The 16,732-nt window shown below is 40.3% G+C and overlaps 2 protein-coding genes and 2 long non-coding RNA genes across 5 annotated transcripts; 1 reads left to right on the forward strand and 3 right to left on the reverse strand.

The window, feature by feature from the left end:
* Positions 1-1,942: 1,942 nt before the first annotated feature.
* Positions 1,943-3,769, reverse strand: LOC111082929 (putative uncharacterized protein DDB_G0271606). 2 transcript variants are annotated; one of them, XR_002608750.2, is made up of 4 exons: positions 3,576-3,769; positions 2,326-3,502; positions 2,100-2,266; positions 1,943-2,037 (listed from the first exon to the last, which is right to left on the reverse strand). XR_002608750.2 is itself a non-coding variant. In XM_022379180.2 (3 exons), exons 1-2 carry the CDS (start codon positions 3,640-3,642, stop codon positions 2,331-2,333), a joined length of 1,239 nt encoding a protein of 412 aa, XP_022234872.2. In that variant the 5' UTR covers positions 3,643-3,769; the 3' UTR covers positions 1,943-2,266; positions 2,326-2,330. The 2 variants fall into 2 exon arrangements, 1 of the variants encoding a protein (XP_022234872.2); XM_022379180.2 differs by having other exon boundaries at positions 1,943-2,266.
* A 4,057-nt stretch (positions 3,770-7,826) lies between these two features.
* LOC111082936 lies at positions 7,827-8,603 on the reverse strand. The gene is made up of 2 exons (XR_002608752.2): positions 8,500-8,603; positions 7,827-8,420 (listed from the first exon to the last, which is right to left on the reverse strand). It is a non-coding gene; the product is annotated as an uncharacterized LOC111082936 (long non-coding RNA).
* A 211-nt stretch (positions 8,604-8,814) lies between these two features.
* LOC111082935 lies at positions 8,815-9,768 on the reverse strand. The gene is made up of 4 exons (XR_002608751.2): positions 9,589-9,768; positions 9,170-9,531; positions 9,015-9,100; positions 8,815-8,939 (listed from the first exon to the last, which is right to left on the reverse strand). It is a non-coding gene; the product is annotated as an uncharacterized LOC111082935 (long non-coding RNA).
* A 674-nt stretch (positions 9,769-10,442) lies between these two features.
* Positions 10,443-10,897, forward strand: LOC111082934 (male-specific sperm protein Mst87F). Its single transcript, XM_022379188.1, has 2 exons — positions 10,443-10,553; positions 10,620-10,897. Exon 2 carries the CDS (start codon positions 10,640-10,642, stop codon positions 10,796-10,798), a length of 159 nt encoding a protein of 52 aa, XP_022234880.1. The 5' UTR covers positions 10,443-10,553; positions 10,620-10,639; the 3' UTR covers positions 10,799-10,897.
* The last annotated feature ends 5,835 nt before the right edge of the window (positions 10,898-16,732 follow it).

The following is a 16,732-nucleotide window of genomic DNA, read 5'->3' on the forward strand; positions in this document are numbered from 1 at the left end:
GCAACCAAAACGTGAGGGATCTGTGGACTATTGGGAGATGCTAACGTGACTGGGAATTCCTTCTAGAATTAGTGTGGGGGGATAAGAATTTATGAAGAATTTTTGTGGAATTTAAAAATATTATTGACTGGTACATCCACCAAAATGTTACCCTAGATATTTTGTCCATTAAATTTTTGTTCCTTTGCAAATCGAATCTACTCGAATTAATCCATTACCATTAGAAGGACATCTGAAGTTGCATTTTCTGCATATATTCCATGTGCAATCCCATTGTGCCATATATTGTGCCAGTATGTCCCTCAATCAATGGCTCATCTCTAGCCAAAGAATTGTCAACATTGTTGTGGGGGGTTTTTTTTGGCCGCGTGCCTTTGCTTAGCTCTCTCTTGGCCTGGTCATCCGCTGTGTTTGCTACTTCTACTGCTTCAGCTTCAGCTCCTGTTACTGTTTTATTTATTGTTTGCGCTCATTTGAGTCAATTACGACAAACGGAGATTGTTAATTGTTTTGCTGCTGCTGCTGCTGTTGCTGCCACATCTTGCGCTGCCTCTGCTCTGGCTCGGCCAGAGTGCGGTGGCTGGCCGGTTGAAGTCCAAGACAAACAAGCGGCATCCTGGACCTGGGGAAAGCCAACCCCCCCCCCATTTCATCCTCATCTCTTCAGTTTGTTTCATATTATTTATTCGCCCTGAAACTGAGGTTCTTTGTTTTTGCTGTCTGTCTGTCTGTCGTTTTTGGCATTTGCTACGCTCGCTCTTTCTCTCCCTCTCTCTGTCTCACTGTCTCTGTGTGTGTTGGCCTTTGTGTTTGCTTTTGGCCAATAAACGAGCCAACTCTGGCGGTAGCCCTCTTGGGATCGCGTTTAATGGTGCGTTTAACATTTCATTCGGTCTCTAGGAAGAGTGTCCCGTGTCCCCACACTCTCTGGGATCCTTCTGGGCTGGCAGTGTGGCGCGGGGGAGGGTGGCGCGGGCATGTTGCTGCTGTTGACTTGTTGTCCTGTCTCCTGTGTGTCCTGTCTCTTGCGTAAACTTTAATTGACTGTCAGTTCATTTGAGGTAAGTTTTAATTAATTTTTGCTAGCGTTTGCTTGGGATGGCACTTGTGTCTGCGACAAGGACTGATATCGCAGCGAAGGATACAACAGGATAAGTGGTGCATGACACTCAAATGTCCTGCTAATTGTTTAGCCAACATTTTTTGCGGTTCCTTGAGGCTTGCGCTCTGATGCCCTGATGCCCTGCTGCCCTGCCCCCATCCTATTTTATGAGCAAAGTGTGGCATAAAACTCGTAAATTCTGCAACTTTTGCATCAGCGAACAGTAAAATTATTAATGGCTCTCAAAAAGGCAGAAAATCAAACAGCTGCAGGAGTGTATTTTTCCAAGGACTTAAACAGGATATTAATATGCAATTTCATGTGCCAATTTTATGGCTGCTTTTTGGGTATGTTTAAGGCCATGTTCTCTTGAAGGTAACTTTAAGTTTAGGCCTAAAAAATGAATAGATTCTCTTCATTCATACCAAGAGAAAAAAGCGCTGAACTTTAAATATTTAAACTTAGTTTTAAAAATCTATAAAAATATTTAAGTACTACCTTTGACAATCGTATGATCTATTTGATTTGATTTTTATATCATATTTAAAATAATAATATTAATAAATATAGAAATTCAAAAAACCCGCAACTTGGTGACGATATACAAAATAAATTTGTTAAAAAGAAATTTGTATGATTATTCAAGGGATTATTTATTCGTGTCCACACAATTTCTGTTTCTGAAGATGAAGTTGAATTTTTATGCCATTTTTACTTATTCTTCAGTTTTGACATTTTTTTTTGTATTATTTTACAGTTATATTTATTGGCATTAGTTCCCAACAATAAAAACTTCTATCAACCCCCTTAATGGGTGAATGAAAACTCAATTAAATTATTCAACATTCAAAGCGTTTATTAAACGCGAAACTTTACTACATCTGAAACTAAAAGATAGCGTTTAAAAATCTCCCCAAGGACAGAGCACCTCGAGCCTGTAATTGTTGGTTATATTTGCAACAAAATAGAGGTTTCGAGGTTCAAGAATGAACCTTACCTCCGGTTCCTTCTTCTGCTGATCAATAAGGAAAAGTCCTGCCTTCTGAAGATCCTACAAATACCATGAGGCGGGCGTACAGTCTGTTAAGGAGCGTGAAATGCTAGTCTAGCATGCTCCTCATCCTCTGCGGGGAAACCTTTTCGACTTGGTCTCAGACTTTGAGCCTGGGGAGCATGTAAATTACATTAAACCTTTTTGCACTTCGCACATACAAATCTCTTACCAATTTTATTCATTTTCTTGGGCTTTATGTTTATATTTATGCTCTTCATTTCGCTGAGAGTACGATGTGATGGAATATATTCGTAATCTGACGGTTTTCCTTGAGGTTTTGGCACCTTTTTGTCTTTTCAGTTGCAGTTGCAGTGGCTGTTGCGGCTGCTGCGGCTGCTGCTGCTGCTTTTCTGTGACTTTTCGTTGAGCCTTTTGTTCAGGCAATGGCTGCTGCTGCTTTTCTGTGACTTTTCGTTCGGCCATCTGCCTCGTACGTTTCTGTTGCTGTCGCATCTTGGGTATCGACGTTAGGTTGGCAAACGTGAGTTTCACATCACTTTGGCTTTTCCTCAAGTCCCAGTGATAGCCATGGCGATATGTCTGGGGCTTGAAATCGATTGGTATATGGGCGTTATGCTCCACGTTTCGTATGCATCGCATAATGCGATCATTTCTTAGAATTTTATTGTCTATGCCGGATATTTCTCTGTAGTTTGCCTGTTGCTCCTCCAAACGCAGCTGCTGCTTGGGAGTCTGCTGATCCTTGTGACGCTGCTGCTCCTTGATACTCTGCTGATCCCGTATCCATCCGGATTCCGGCAGTGTGGTATATTCCAGCGGTGGCTTTCTGTTCCAAACGTACTCCTGGCGGTAGGCCATCTGATTCTGCTCCTCAACTGAGGGGCACACATTCCTTACTCTTCGCTGGGCTTTACTGTGGGCGGGGTAATCATCGTAATGGCTCTCCACGAACCGGGCATACTTGCTGGCCAGATTTAGGTCATCGTAGCTCAGCAACGGTGTCTCCGTCTGCGTGATGTTGGTCTTCATTAGATCCACGAGTCTTTGCCTCATGCCGCCCTCGGCTTCCATGGGCCTGGCGGCGGCGTACGGTCTCATCCGTCTTCGCTGCTCGCTTTGCCTCTCCTGCAAATGCATCTGCAGCACTTGATCGCGGTTTTGCTGCAGCACTTGATCGCTGTTTTTCGGCCGCACATCACCCTTTGACCATTCGAATCGCTTCTTCTCCATTAGTCTCAGTGATTCGGAGACATTCCGCAGAACCGTACTCAGTGGTCCGTTTTTCGACCAGCCCGCACCGCCTTGTGACTGCTGCATTGGCTCTCGATTTATATTCAAACTATTCAGGGCGAATTTATTCCAGGCTCGACTCCAACAACTAAATGCTACAAGAGATACACACATACATAGTGTTTTTGCACTGATGGCTGGACGGATGTATCTGATTGGATCACTTACCATTTTTGCGCACATTAAAACACCTACAGACATTCGCTAAAAGACTAAAAGTTTTTGTTTCGGCCATATTCAACTCACACACAAACTAACTAAAAACAATAATAAAACTAAAAAACTAAAAATTTCGACAAGTAGAAAATTTGGAATATTTGGGTTGTGTAACCTCTCTGAATGTCGTGAACTGAATCAGAAATTTTTTGAATTTGGATAACGAAAACTAGACAACTAACCAATTCCGGGCTGCTAGGATGCATTTTCTAGACATCAAATTTTTGGGGTATATTCTGTTGTTTATCATTGGAGGAATTGTCATGCTGGAAATTCATTTCATGAATTCAACATAAAAAGGAAATTTTTGAGTATTATTTCGGAATTTCATGAAGCGGCGAGTTGCATTCAAAAGCAAAGGCTCCATCGAGTTATCTTGATTGTCATAGATTAAAACAGAACTGCAGAGTAATTCAGAATTTGTGGGAGCGCCAACTAGCGGAGTAATACAAAACTTAATGGAGCCCCCACTAATATAATTAATTCATCACTGATGAAGCTGCCAGGACTCAGCACAAGCGAGTAGCCCCACAATTTATGTTGCTCCTACCCACAGTTTTGTGGGTTTTTGGTAAAAATAAAAATAAACCTTAGAGTCATAAATAATCAAATCAAAGCCCCTGTAATGCCACTTGATGCCCGGCTTTCAGGCAGAGCATTGGGATGCGCTTCATTAAGCGCTTCAATTAGGTAACAACTTTCAAATGAACCAAAAAGGTCTCTAAGAATGCTGCTCAATATTTAACAACTGGCGACCCTTGCCGGAAAACACCTTGAACATGACTTGAGCAACCATCATCATCATCATCTTCATCAGCTTTATCATCGTACTCTGTCCGTACTCGTTGAAGAGGAGCCTCGCCTCGCCTCGTTTCGTTTCGTTTCGTCCCAGACGTGCTTCTCCTTGAGTACTATGTTATTTCTCGTTTAGAAAAATTGCTCACGCACCGGTTCGTCCTTTAATAGGGATGGAGCGGGGGCATAGCAGCAGGGGAGTAGTGTGCAGGAGAGCAGTGCAGGAGGAGCGGTCGGTCGGTAGTAGATTTTAAGTGCTTGGACCGTTGCTTCGTTCTCTGTGGGTTTTCTTTGGTTTTGATTTTGATTTTGTTTACCGCTTACCATTCACCATCCATCCGTTTACCGTTCCACCATTCACTGTTCGTGTATCGCTCGTCGCCTAAGCGCATTAAAAGTTTTTTTTTTTCTACCTTACTTTTTTTGCTCTCTAAAGAGAGTTATACTCTTATGGAAGAAGGTATGATGGTTTTTGTGCTGCGGGTATGTCTCAGGGTTTTCATTACTTTACTCCACTCTCCAATTCATATTTATTAATATTAATTTCTTAATATTAATATTCATAATATTAATTTATTAATATTAATATTCATAATATTAATTTATTAATTTATATAATAAAAATTAATATAAAAATTAATAAATTAATATTAATTTATTAATATTAATATTCATAATATTAATTATTAATATTAATTTATTAATATTAATATTCAAATAATAATATTACTAATTTAAATTAACAATACAAAAAAAATACTTCCTCATTACTACGATAAAAAAAAAAAAGTAAGGAAAATATTAAATACCAAAATCCACAGTATTTCCAGAGTACTTCCAACTTCAGTTTCATTTTCATTCATTCTCTGGCTTACATTTTGTATTCTTTATATTTTGCTGTGCACTTTATCGAAAGCACATCACGTCTTGCACCTGATTTGCTGACAATCCTCGGACAGAACAGGACAGGCCAGGCCAGGCCAGAAAAGGACATTCTAAACAGAATAGAACCCATCAAAGGCACTGGCTTAAATACATCCCCCAAAAACAGTGGGAGAACTTTTGCCAGGCGACTTGCATACGAAATTCTATGATAATAATTAAGATTAATTGCTCCTTGTGGAATGGCCCCGATGGATGGCCTTTTGATAAGTCATTTCAACGAAAGTATCAGGCTTACGTCTTACGGGAGGCTCTAACTAGCAAAGGTGCTGGCCAAATGAGACCTGAATTGAGACCCTAATTGACAGAAGCAGAAATTTTTGGGAGGGTGCAGGGTGCTACACGATGCCTTGGATATCTATAATATGTATCAGGTGAAAGAGATATCTGGCAGATGCCAGGGGGCCATATGCAAAATAGTATTATCTTTAGAGTGTCCTTTGGCTCTGCAGCCAAATGCCTTTTGTTTGTCTTAATTGTCTTTGCCTTGTGCTTATGGTAATTCCAGTGGGTCGTTGTTGTTGTTGTGGCCAGACATGGGACATTGCTTTCCATTGCGAAGCTAAACATTTGACAAGAATACAACAATATTTTAAGTATAGAAGAAACCCAAAAACACAGATTATTTTTGATATGAACTATTAGAATTCTCACGGCAAATAGTAGCCCCCCAGAGCGAAAGGGAAGCAGGGATATGCATATGGGAAAGCTGTCCAAACATTAATCTCAAAAGTAGACTACTAGATTCTGCCATCAAAGTAAGTTCTGCAATCCATGGCTCTTGGCATTGGCTTTCACTCTCTCGACGCTTTCCCTAATTGCCATCTTGTGGACAGGGGCACACATCATTCCCCAAAAGGAAAGTACACAAAAATCCAACAGAAAATTGGACCATGTCCATGTCACATGTCCATGTCTGAAGCTGTAGGCCTCGAATGGAACACAAGCAAAGTTCCATGCAAATGCCAGCTGCATCTGCATTTGGATCTCTTCTGCTCGCTCACATATTTTGGTAATTAGATTGCAATTGTAATGGCCCTGGCGATGGCGATGGCGTTGGCTAACGTGGCGTATGCGCAATGCCCCTCAATGGCCTGAGAGTCCTGTCTGCATGGGTTCATGGTTCCTGGTTCCTGGTTTCCTTTTCTCTGCTATTGACATAAATTGCTGATTATGCATAAAAGTGCAATCCAAAAATGCAGTTGAAAATCCATTCAAGTCTTGGGCAAACATCTTTTCGGTCAATTGAGCTGGTTACCAGCCACAAATGGTTTTAACCCATTGAAACCACACCAGAAAACAAATACCAATGAGATGTAAAATTAGTTTCATTTTGGATTGGCGTTTGGTATATCAAAAATCGAAAAAGATTATTTTCTATTTTGTTGCTCCCCAAACGAATATTTCCTCAATAGATATCTATGCCATAAAATCTCTAAAATGCACTTCTTCAATGCAATTTTTCACCCATAAGCCAAGGGTTAAATTGCATGCGGATACAGTTTGGTAGGGGGGGACGCCCCTTCAATTGGCCATTGGCCTGCACTCTGCCACAGATACGAATACGAGTACGAATCGTGTGCATGTTGGGGATTTATTAACTGTTGAATTGGAAAAAAAAAAATGCAGACAGAACAGACACTGGACTAGGGGGGGAGAGGCGGTGGCTGATCGGGAGTGGGTTCTTGGCCATGCACCATTAGTCTCTTGGGCCAACAAAATGCAAACAAAAATCTCTCTAGTTCCCCGACCCCCCAAAGCCCAAAGTCCGAGTCCGAGTCGGAGTTGAAGTCTAAGGTTCAAAGGAAAAGGGTGGAAAAGGGGGGAAAAATGGTCTATGGGGTTCGCGTGGAAAGCACTGCGCTGACTAAGCATACGAAGGGAAATTGAAAAGGCAAGTCGCGTATCTTTGGTGAGCAGCGTTTTGTGTGCATAAAATTGATGAAGAATACGAGAGAGCAGAAGAGTACAGCAGGCAGCATATAGACAAATTTGTATGCGTTATTTCCTCTCACTCCCTCTCTCTATCTCTATGTTAGGGGTTTATAAATCAATTGGAAATGCAAACAGCTTACTCTCTTAGCTGGCAAATAGCAAAAGGATTTCTTCCTTCGTTGTTAAAAAAAAAAAGGAAAACACTATGTGTATGAGCTTATAGTAGGGCAACAGATTGGAAAAGATGTGGAAGTATAAGTGGAGCTACTTTTATACTAGATGGATAAGCTGAGAATTATGTACAAGGATGCCATTAAAAGAGGGCAAGAATAGAGAATAGAGGAGGAAGTGGAATTAATTCATAAGAATAAAGTAGTACAGGACTCTGAACAAACTGGACGCAGGAATAAAGGATCCATAATGATATCTTAACCCTCCAGTCTTCGAAATAGCCTCACTTTCTGTAATATTATTCGTAAACTATTTAGAAAATCAATCTAAGAATAACCCTAATCGAATACATTTTACATATTGTATTTATAATTTTTTTTGTGTTTCTTTTTTTTTTCTTTGGCTTGTTATTGTTTGTATTCTAAGACTAAGACTTAATTTCTCGTTTTTTTTTTGCGCATTTTACATTTGGGTTATTGTTTTTTTTCTATTGCAATTCCGTTTCCATGTCTAATTTTGGATGAATCCAGATCCAGCACCTAGATTTCTTTCTAAAGAAGTGGCCGGTGGACCATACATCAACAGCAGCCACCGCAGCACCCACCACAGAGGGCTCCACAAGGATAACAACATGGGTAGCAGCAGGGTGAGCAGCAGGGGGAGCAGCAGGATCCACAACAGGGTCCACAACAGGGTCCACAGCAGGGTCCACAGCAGGGTCCACAGCAGGGCGAACAGCAGGGTCCACAGCAAGGACCACAACAGGGTCCACAGCAGGGCGAACAGCAGGGACTGCAGCAGGGGCTACAGCAGGGACCGCAGCAAGAATTACAGCAGCCTCCACACATCCTGTCGCCGTTTGGCCGCAAACTTCTTCACGGAAATAGGTGCCGTTTCTGGATTTTTGAACTTCTTTCTTTTGACTTCCCCGGCAGGACCAACTACAAGGGGCACCTACGGTTTTTTTTTTTTTTTTTGGTTATTTTCCAACAACAATTATCACAATTTTAGGTCATTTTTATTTTACACTTACATTGAACAAAAAACGAAACAAAAATGTGTAGATGTTAACGAGAACAGGAATGGAAACAGACTGAGGAAAATCGCATTTCGAAATATGTTTTCGACATTAGAGAACAGAACTACTAAGTTTTAAAAAACAAACAAACAAAGACAAGCAGGGAGAGCCCATATACCTTAGCACAAATAATGTACCTAGGGGTCCAGCTTGGCCATGAAATATCTGTCAAATGGCAGCTAGAAATGTCAGCAGAATTTTTTTAAGTAGCAAAATCTACCCAAAATAAAGCCACCCCCCTAATATATCAACATAAAAAACAAACAATAATTCAGTCTTAATAAAAATCACAATCAGTATCTTTTTTTTATTTAATTTTTTTTTTGAACAAGAAACTTATGTTGGCTAATTCCAGCTATTCCCTTACTAAGCGTTTTAGTTTGTATGAACTTAACCTAAGCAAAAGGAAATTTGTAATTAGTTATTAATTGATAAGAGAAGAGAAGAAGAATCTCAGTTGAAACACTTACAACAACCATTTTGTAGATGTGTAGCAGCCGTAGCTTTCATTCAAATGTGTAACCCGTATCTATAAAAATCATTATTGCTTTTCATTCTGCAAATGGAAATGGAAATGGAAATGGCAATGTAGAGCATAAGCATACAAATTCAAGAGTGAACTTACATCAAGTAGTCACCAGCAAACCAAGAACTGTGCGGTGTTACGTACATTTTGATATGGTTTTCACCCTAATTCCAAACCCTATGGCTAAACACGTATCCTCTCTTCGTGCCTCCAATCACGATTATTTTGTGGATAGTTGTGGATAGAGTTTCGTGCAGATTACGCATTGGGAATTGGAATAATCTAGTCTATTAGTAGTCATCCAATCCAGTGCGTCCAGTTCGATTTAAGTGTGTAGATTAGCGTATAAGAAGTATTTGTATATGTATATGCTTAACGAATGTGTTTGTTAGTTGTTGGTTACGAGTGCGGCTGTTCAACAATTTTGTAGCGTATAGTTTTTGTGTGTGTGTGTCGGGATACTGTGGAATGGATTCAATTATGTTAATATGCCAAAAGAAATTTCATTTATCGCTCACCTTTTAGCCATCATTGGAATTAGGATTTACGTGGAATAATTTTTACACAAAACACACAATTTTTATTCGCGCAAACATTTTTCGCACACAAAAATTTTAACTCAAATAAATCATTTTCAAAATATTTTGTTTTCCGAAAATATAATTTTAGTTGTTGCCCGAACGATTGCCGGAGATCGAATGAGAAGTTTTTCGGATTACAAGCGGTGCCTGAATATTCCAAAGGCTACAGCCTACTGAGTTGCATATTTGACAGCGAAAATTTCGATTTGAGTGAAAACTAAGCCTAAGTACAATGGGCCTAATTCATACGAAAACGGTGGGTCATGTAGGGCAGGCACAGCTACAAATGTTTTGTGTCTGTGTGATGAAATATCCTAGATGTGGCCTTGGTGGATCCCACCAAAGGCGATCCGCCTTTCAGCATTCGATTTAAGTATTTACAAAAATTCTGCAAGTCGATACCACTTCCCGTATGTGCATATCAGAGCGAAATAGACAGATTTGTCTGCTCCTGCTGTTGAATTTTTGTTGTATTTTTCCTCCGAGTGCAGTGCAGTCGCAATTGTCTTATCTCATGATTCTTATTTTATCTTAGGCTAAGTAGGTTAATCATACCGACTCACACCCAAACAAAGAATAATAATTTTACTTTAACGGATTTGTTTTGTGACAAGTGTATTCATTTATAAGAAACTTTCTTGTCGCACTAGGAAATAAGTAAATAAATAAATCTGCTTACGCGAGCTTTGCTTGGCTCATCCTTCCATTACTAAACTTTTGCTAAATATTTTTCCACATAAAGTATGCCAAGATTCTAGCTGCCACATGAATTATGCTTTGTAGGTGGCTTGTATAGCACATTTATTTCATTCAATCTTTGGAGCTCTAACCCTTCGGACTGTTTTGTGAAAACACACAAAATAAAACCGAAATTCACAATTTTCCAACTTCTTCCAAGCAAAGTAAGTAAATTTGAAAATCGAATAAAATCAAATACAAAATTGAATTTTTAAATTATTTTGTGGCAGGACAAAAGCAAATTCCAACGATGTGCAGCTGGCCTTGTTATCCCTCTGCCGCCCTCTGCCCCTGCGGTGGGTGTGGTCCCAGTGGCTACTACGATCCCTGCTTTGGACCCTACAATGGTCCATTCAACTCCTGGTGCGGTGCAAGTGGTCCAGGCTTTTGGGGCGGACGCTGTTGCTAGTCGGCGCCTGGACAGTATAGATCGGCGGTAGTCTTCACATGCAACAGTCGGGAGGGTTTGAACATTCAAAAATGCAATAAAATTCTATGTATAAATATATTTATAGATGATTTTAATGGCAGGGTAATTAAAAGGGGGTTGGGGAAGAGCAATCCCTAACCACGATGTGGAATACAAATAAATATATTTGGCACAAATATGAAACAAATATATCTAATATAAAATCGAGCGAATTTCCAAGGCCAACTATGAGTATTTTAATTAAAGATAGAATTTCCCACTGAACCATATTTATTTTATATGTGTTGTTATCGTCAGGCATAATCAAATACGAGCAACTTTTGCACACATTTCACCTGCTGTGGCGGGGTGTTTTGGCCCTGCTTTATGATTGTGGCTTGTTCTTGGTTCTCTGGTCCTGTTTTATGTTCTGTGTCATGTAATTTACATGATGTGTGGCACATAAATTGTGGATGCGTTGATTACATGTTATGATATCACTTTGTGTTTGCTAGGGACAACAGCCGCCAGCAAAGGATGCATGATTTCTGCTGGTAATGCAAGTGAATCCAATGCGGGGGGACTACAGATGCTGCTGAGCTGCTGCTGCTGCTGCTGCTCTGATGTGATGTGTGTGTGGCTAGAGTTCTGTCAAAGTAAAAGCCAAATCTTGCGGTGCTGCTCTGTGTGTGTCACATTCCATAACACAAAAAATAGAAAGGATTTTAGTGGCTTCTTTCACTCCATAGAGACCAACAGTAACCGCCCTTTTGCAAACCTTTTCAACTCTTCCAGTGCATCTGCTAACTCCCACAGCTGATGTTTAAATCAGCGTAGTGCCTTCTGCAATTGAAAAATGTTCAATTGTCGTATGGAAAATATAAAACAATAAACTGAATGTACAGAAAAACAAGTACGAATATTGCTGCTGTCAATTGATATTAAAACAATGAACATTAACGCCTGTCCCTGTACTTGGGTATCGTAGTGGATTGGAGTGGAGTGGAGGGACATATGTAAGTGGAATGCAATAGTCTGAATGGATTTTGTCATGGTTGAATATGACACTGAAAACACTCATTCACTCATTTTTCACTCATTCACACTTTCCAATAAAAAAATAACCATGTTTAAGTGCTTCGATTGGGTATCCCCACCCATGAGAAATCAATTAGCCTGTGGTTTACCCAGAGCGAGCGAGAGAGAGTGAGGTGATATATAATGATATTTTAATTGTACGTATGGATAGGAGTTCTGTTCACCCGAAACAGTTCCTGCTCTTCTGCCACACACACTCACACACATTGCTCATACGCACAAAAACACGCCACGGGTGTGTGCGGCATGCAACATTTCATTTGGTTCAACCTGCCTGAAGGATGCCGCTGCCTCTGCCTCTGCGAAGCCTTTCAATTGCTAATTAATTCATATGTGTGGTGTCAAAAAGTTTATGTTGTGCTGTAATTAAAAGTGTGTGCGTGTAGGAGAGTGTAGGAGTACAATGTACACCACAAAATCTAATTTGCACATTTTCGCACTTAATTCTTGGGGCCTGACAAACGGGGGTGGGGCGGGAGTGGGGTGGAGACGAAGCAAGTTGAGTAGCTGACGACAGCATTGACAAGTCACTGTCGCTGTCACAGGCGAAAAACCCCGTACCAAAATGTGCGGCTAATATCCTTTCATTTATTCAGTTGTCTAGTGTGTGTGTGTGTTTGTGTGTGTGTGTCTCTCCATGTGGAAAATGGATGCATACGCATTAATTTCCGCTTTGTCTTTCACACATTTCACTTAACCCTTGCCGCCAGCAGGCGGTTCTTAACTTAATTATTGACTTTAATGAGGAAACTTGAGGCTTAAAAATGTTTAAAGAAAAAAGCGTGAAATTTAATTAAAAGTAACTGCAAGTAAGAGCATAAATCAAGAGCAAATACATACTCCAAATATCTACATATGTACTCTTCAAGGCTGTTCTGTTGTTCTGCTGTTGCTTGGCTTGTGGCTCCCAATGTGGCTTTAGTTCTGGTTAGTTCGAGTTAATGCCAAACAATTTGTCAACGATATATCGGGGTATTATCAGAGATTGCTGATTGAAATTTTTCCACGCTGCAAGATTGCTGGAAGATTGATTTGCAACAGGCAACAATGTGGCACACTGGGAGCGAGAGAGAGAGACGGACAGACGGACATATCCAAACAATGTTTGAGCACGAGAGCAGAGCACAATGTGCAGTTGAAGATGAAAATGATTGATTTGCCATAATGCCTAGAAGCAGAGAGCGCAAAATGGTGAAGAGCTCCCCTTTCCAGTGTTTTGTGTTTTGTTGTTGTTTCAAAAGTGTATCAGGCAGCAGCAGAGCAGCAGGGTAGGGGGGTATAGCGGTGTAGCGGGGCAATTGCTAATCATCAATCAATCATATTGCCACGGGGAATTGCTCTATGCCCATGCATAAAACAAAAGGCAGCAATGTTCCTCGTTTCGCTCTCTCAGAGTTTTGATCTGTAAAGCGTTGTAATGCTATGGAATTTTCTTTAGATTTGTCGCTGCTTGTCTTTTCTTTTCTTGTCTTTCCTCGCTGGCCGGGCCGGGCCGGACTGGGCTGGGCTGGCGAATTTAATTTCATCTGTCAATCAGCATTTGTTGCTGCTTTAGAGCCAGACTTTAAAACGGCCAAGGGAATGGTAACAAAAGGTCAGACCCCTTTATATATGTATGTATATATATAGAAGTGGAGGGGCGTGGGGACAATGGAAATGCGCTGTATAGTAGACTACGAAAAACTTGCGCAAATTGATTGTAATTGACATTTATTGGACAGCAGACAGGGCTGGCACACAATTTGAACCAGTTTTCTGCTTTTCTTTTTCTACCTTAGATTTTTGCATTGGCAAAGGTAAAGGCCAGTGCCAGACCAGTGCAGTTAACTTTTCTCTTAGGAGAGCGGGAAAAACTATAATTTTAAATCTATAAATTTCCATCCATACAACAAAATACAATTAAACATAAACAATTTTTGGAGCTGTAAATCTAACAGAAAAAAGGTCTCCATTTGCTTGGTTTTTTTTTCTGCTGACTTGTGTTATTTTTAAGCTTTACATTTATACGGAAATATTTTCATTTATTTGTTATATTTTATGTAAATAAAAACAAAAAAAAAAACGAAATGTTAGCCTGCACCTGTAGCCCCGCTAATTGATCGCACTCCATCAATCGCGCACATTTGCCCTAACCCTAACCCCCCAACACCGAAGCCATAAATAATTACAAAACACTTTGGCAACAATTCATCAATTCGTCAGTTAAACGATTTTCGTGGCTTTTAGCGCGCTCTAAAAATCAGTGCAACAAATTTATTTTATTTTTTAATTTTATTTTATTTGCACATAAATTTAATTGAAAAAGTTTTGTGCAGAAAATGCCATGCAACTAAAGGATGGGGACATTGACATTGTCGTTGGCTGTCGATTGTGTGGCCATTGAAGGAATTTCCACACAAAGGCTTCCTTACTCCACACACATGTGATAGACAGAGAGAGAGAGATAAAGATGTATAGAGGGGAAGATAGATAGACATAGAGAGAGAGAGACCAACTAAGTTTTTGGCTAAAATTTACTTTAGAACAAATTAAAAGTTCAAGTTTTCTGCCTCCTCGACTCGAGATGGCGGGCAGAAGCGTGTGAAGTTTTACTAGAGGATAGGATATGCCCGAAAGCTTTTCCCCCTTTCTCTCTCTCTCTCTCTGTCTTGCTATTCTTTTCACTCTTTGGTATGGGATGTGTGTGTGTGTGTGGGGGGGCGTGACTGTACTCAATGTTGTACTTTGGCTTGTACTTTATGCGCCACCGCACAATCATTAAAGTTCAAATGGAATCGGGGACTACTAGCAATCCCTCAAGTTCCCGCAAAACTTTTCCAAATGTTTGTCATTCATTCATTCATTGCACCCGCACACTTCCGGCCACCCCTAGCCACATCCGGTTTCCATGTGTTTGAGGTTCGGTAAAGTCAGCGTCAGACAATTACCCAACGAATCGCCAGATGCTAGATGAAAAGGCATTTCCCAGATAGCATTTACCTATACAACATTGAAGCATTTATCTCTTTAATGCATTTATCTCTATAAAGATATACAAAAAAACAAATATATTATCTAATTCTATATCCTTCTATAGATAGATAACATTTTTATTTCTTGTTTAATTTTTAATTATTATCATTATGATAATATTGAGCATCGAATCGATTTGCTACACGTAGCGTGCCCAGCAGAAGTCTGCGCATGTGTGAAACATTCGAAGGACGCAATATATGATGTCCGAAATAAATATTTCGCTGGGAAAGCACTCGCCCAACTCCATGTTCGAACTCGATGTTGCTTCTGGCCACTACCTCAGCAGCCTGCAATTCTGCTGGCAGATTTAGCTGTCGCTGCCAATTGCCTGGTGGAAAGCCATGCAGTACACTGTGAACCCCTGTGCGACGCATTAGACGGGGCATCCAGCGAGTGTTTGTTCGGCGGTTTGCAGCAGGTTGGATGGGCTCTGATTCCTCGTACGTTGGCAGCATGGCATTTAGCCTGTTCTCAATCTCGTTGCGTTCATCAATCTCACGAGGATCGATGGTGGATGATGCATTCGAGTCGGACATGTCTGTACTTTTGGTGTTTTTGTTTTATTTTTTAGATGTCCCTACAATTGTTTGTTATGTGTTGTGTTTAATGGAATTATACGTTGTGAGAGATCTAAAGCGAAAATATAACTAGATTTATATACAAATTGAAATCCTATTTATTACGGAAAAATCAAGAAAGAGTTTTCCTAAATGGTTTTCAATGAAAATCTATGGCAATTTGAAGATATTTTTTTTTACAGAAATCCTCTCCGATAAACGATATCTTTTTTTTTCTCAATTGCCGATTAGCCGTAATCCCAAAGTTCGTTTTGAAAGCGAACATACCAAGAACCAAAATGATTGTAAAGTTTTTGTCGTTTTTCTAACCGAAATATGCAAATTCGCTGCATTCGTATCAAAGACCGAGATTAGTGCGGGGGTGCAAACTTATTTTTGGGTCAGCCCCAAGAGCATTTCAGGGGTCGCAGGTCACAAAGTCCGATACGTCATCAGGCGGCGGCAGGGCAGGGCAGGGGGCATCATCATAATCATAAATGATAAATTGTCAATTCCCGTTGGCCATGTCCTTTTTTTCTTTCTTTCTTTCTTTGCGCTCTTTCTCAAAGTTGTTCTTCCATAAAAGGAAAAGCAGCAGCAAGTTTTCCCCCCCCATCCCATTTGGTGGAACAGAGAGGCGGCGGTTCGGGGTGCCAAAGTAATAAAGGAAAACACAACAATCATATTTTTATGGGGGGAAATGCAAATGCAAAATGGCAGACAGCAGGACAACAAGCCACAGCACAAGCACACCTACACCCACACGCAGGCCCATCCCCACTCCACACCGATTTCAACTCATTCGCGGTGTCCTTGCTGGTGGCCAAAAGGAATCCATGGAAAAAGCTGGACAAAAAATAAACTCAATTTATGGCACTTCAGCGAGGGGCATACTCTTGTCCTTATCCCAGCATTAGTATTAGTATGAGTTATAGTTGTTCTTTGCTGTACTAAAAATATACCCAAATCCTTTAATAAACTATGCTTTGATTTCGAAACTCAGATTCAGATTTATTCCCATCGAACTATTGAGTTAAATCTTAAAGAGAGGCAAGGCAGACCGCGAGCTCTCTCAATTTTGCTGGCTCTTGTCAATACAATCTAAAAACAATCTCTGGTGAACAAAACTCAGCAAAAAAAAAAAAAAGGAATTCTTAGACTTCTGTTCATACCAGTATACCCCTAGGTAGAGAGAGAACTCTTACCGGTAGGTAGGAAAAAACCCGCAATCGAATCAAGTTTGTGTAGGTGGCAATGATGCTCC

The sequence above is a fragment of the Drosophila obscura genome, unplaced genomic scaffold (assembly GCF_018151105.1).
Source record: "Drosophila obscura isolate BZ-5 IFL unplaced genomic scaffold, ASM1815110v1 contig_179, whole genome shotgun sequence".
NCBI lineage: Eukaryota > Metazoa > Arthropoda > Insecta > Diptera > Drosophilidae > Drosophila > Drosophila obscura.

Coding starts and splice junctions, on each gene's coding strand:
- LOC111082929 (XM_022379180.2), bottom strand. CDS start 3,642: ATGGCCGAAACAAAAACTTTTAGTCTTTTAGCGAATGTCTGTAGGTGT. Junction 3,503..3,575: donor TTTTAATGTGCGCAAAAATG/GTAAGTGATCCA, acceptor TATCTCTTGTAG/CATTTAGTTGTTGGAGTCGA.
- LOC111082934 (XM_022379188.1), top strand. CDS start 10,640: ATGTGCAGCTGGCCTTGTTATCCCTCTGCCGCCCTCTGCCCCTGCGGT.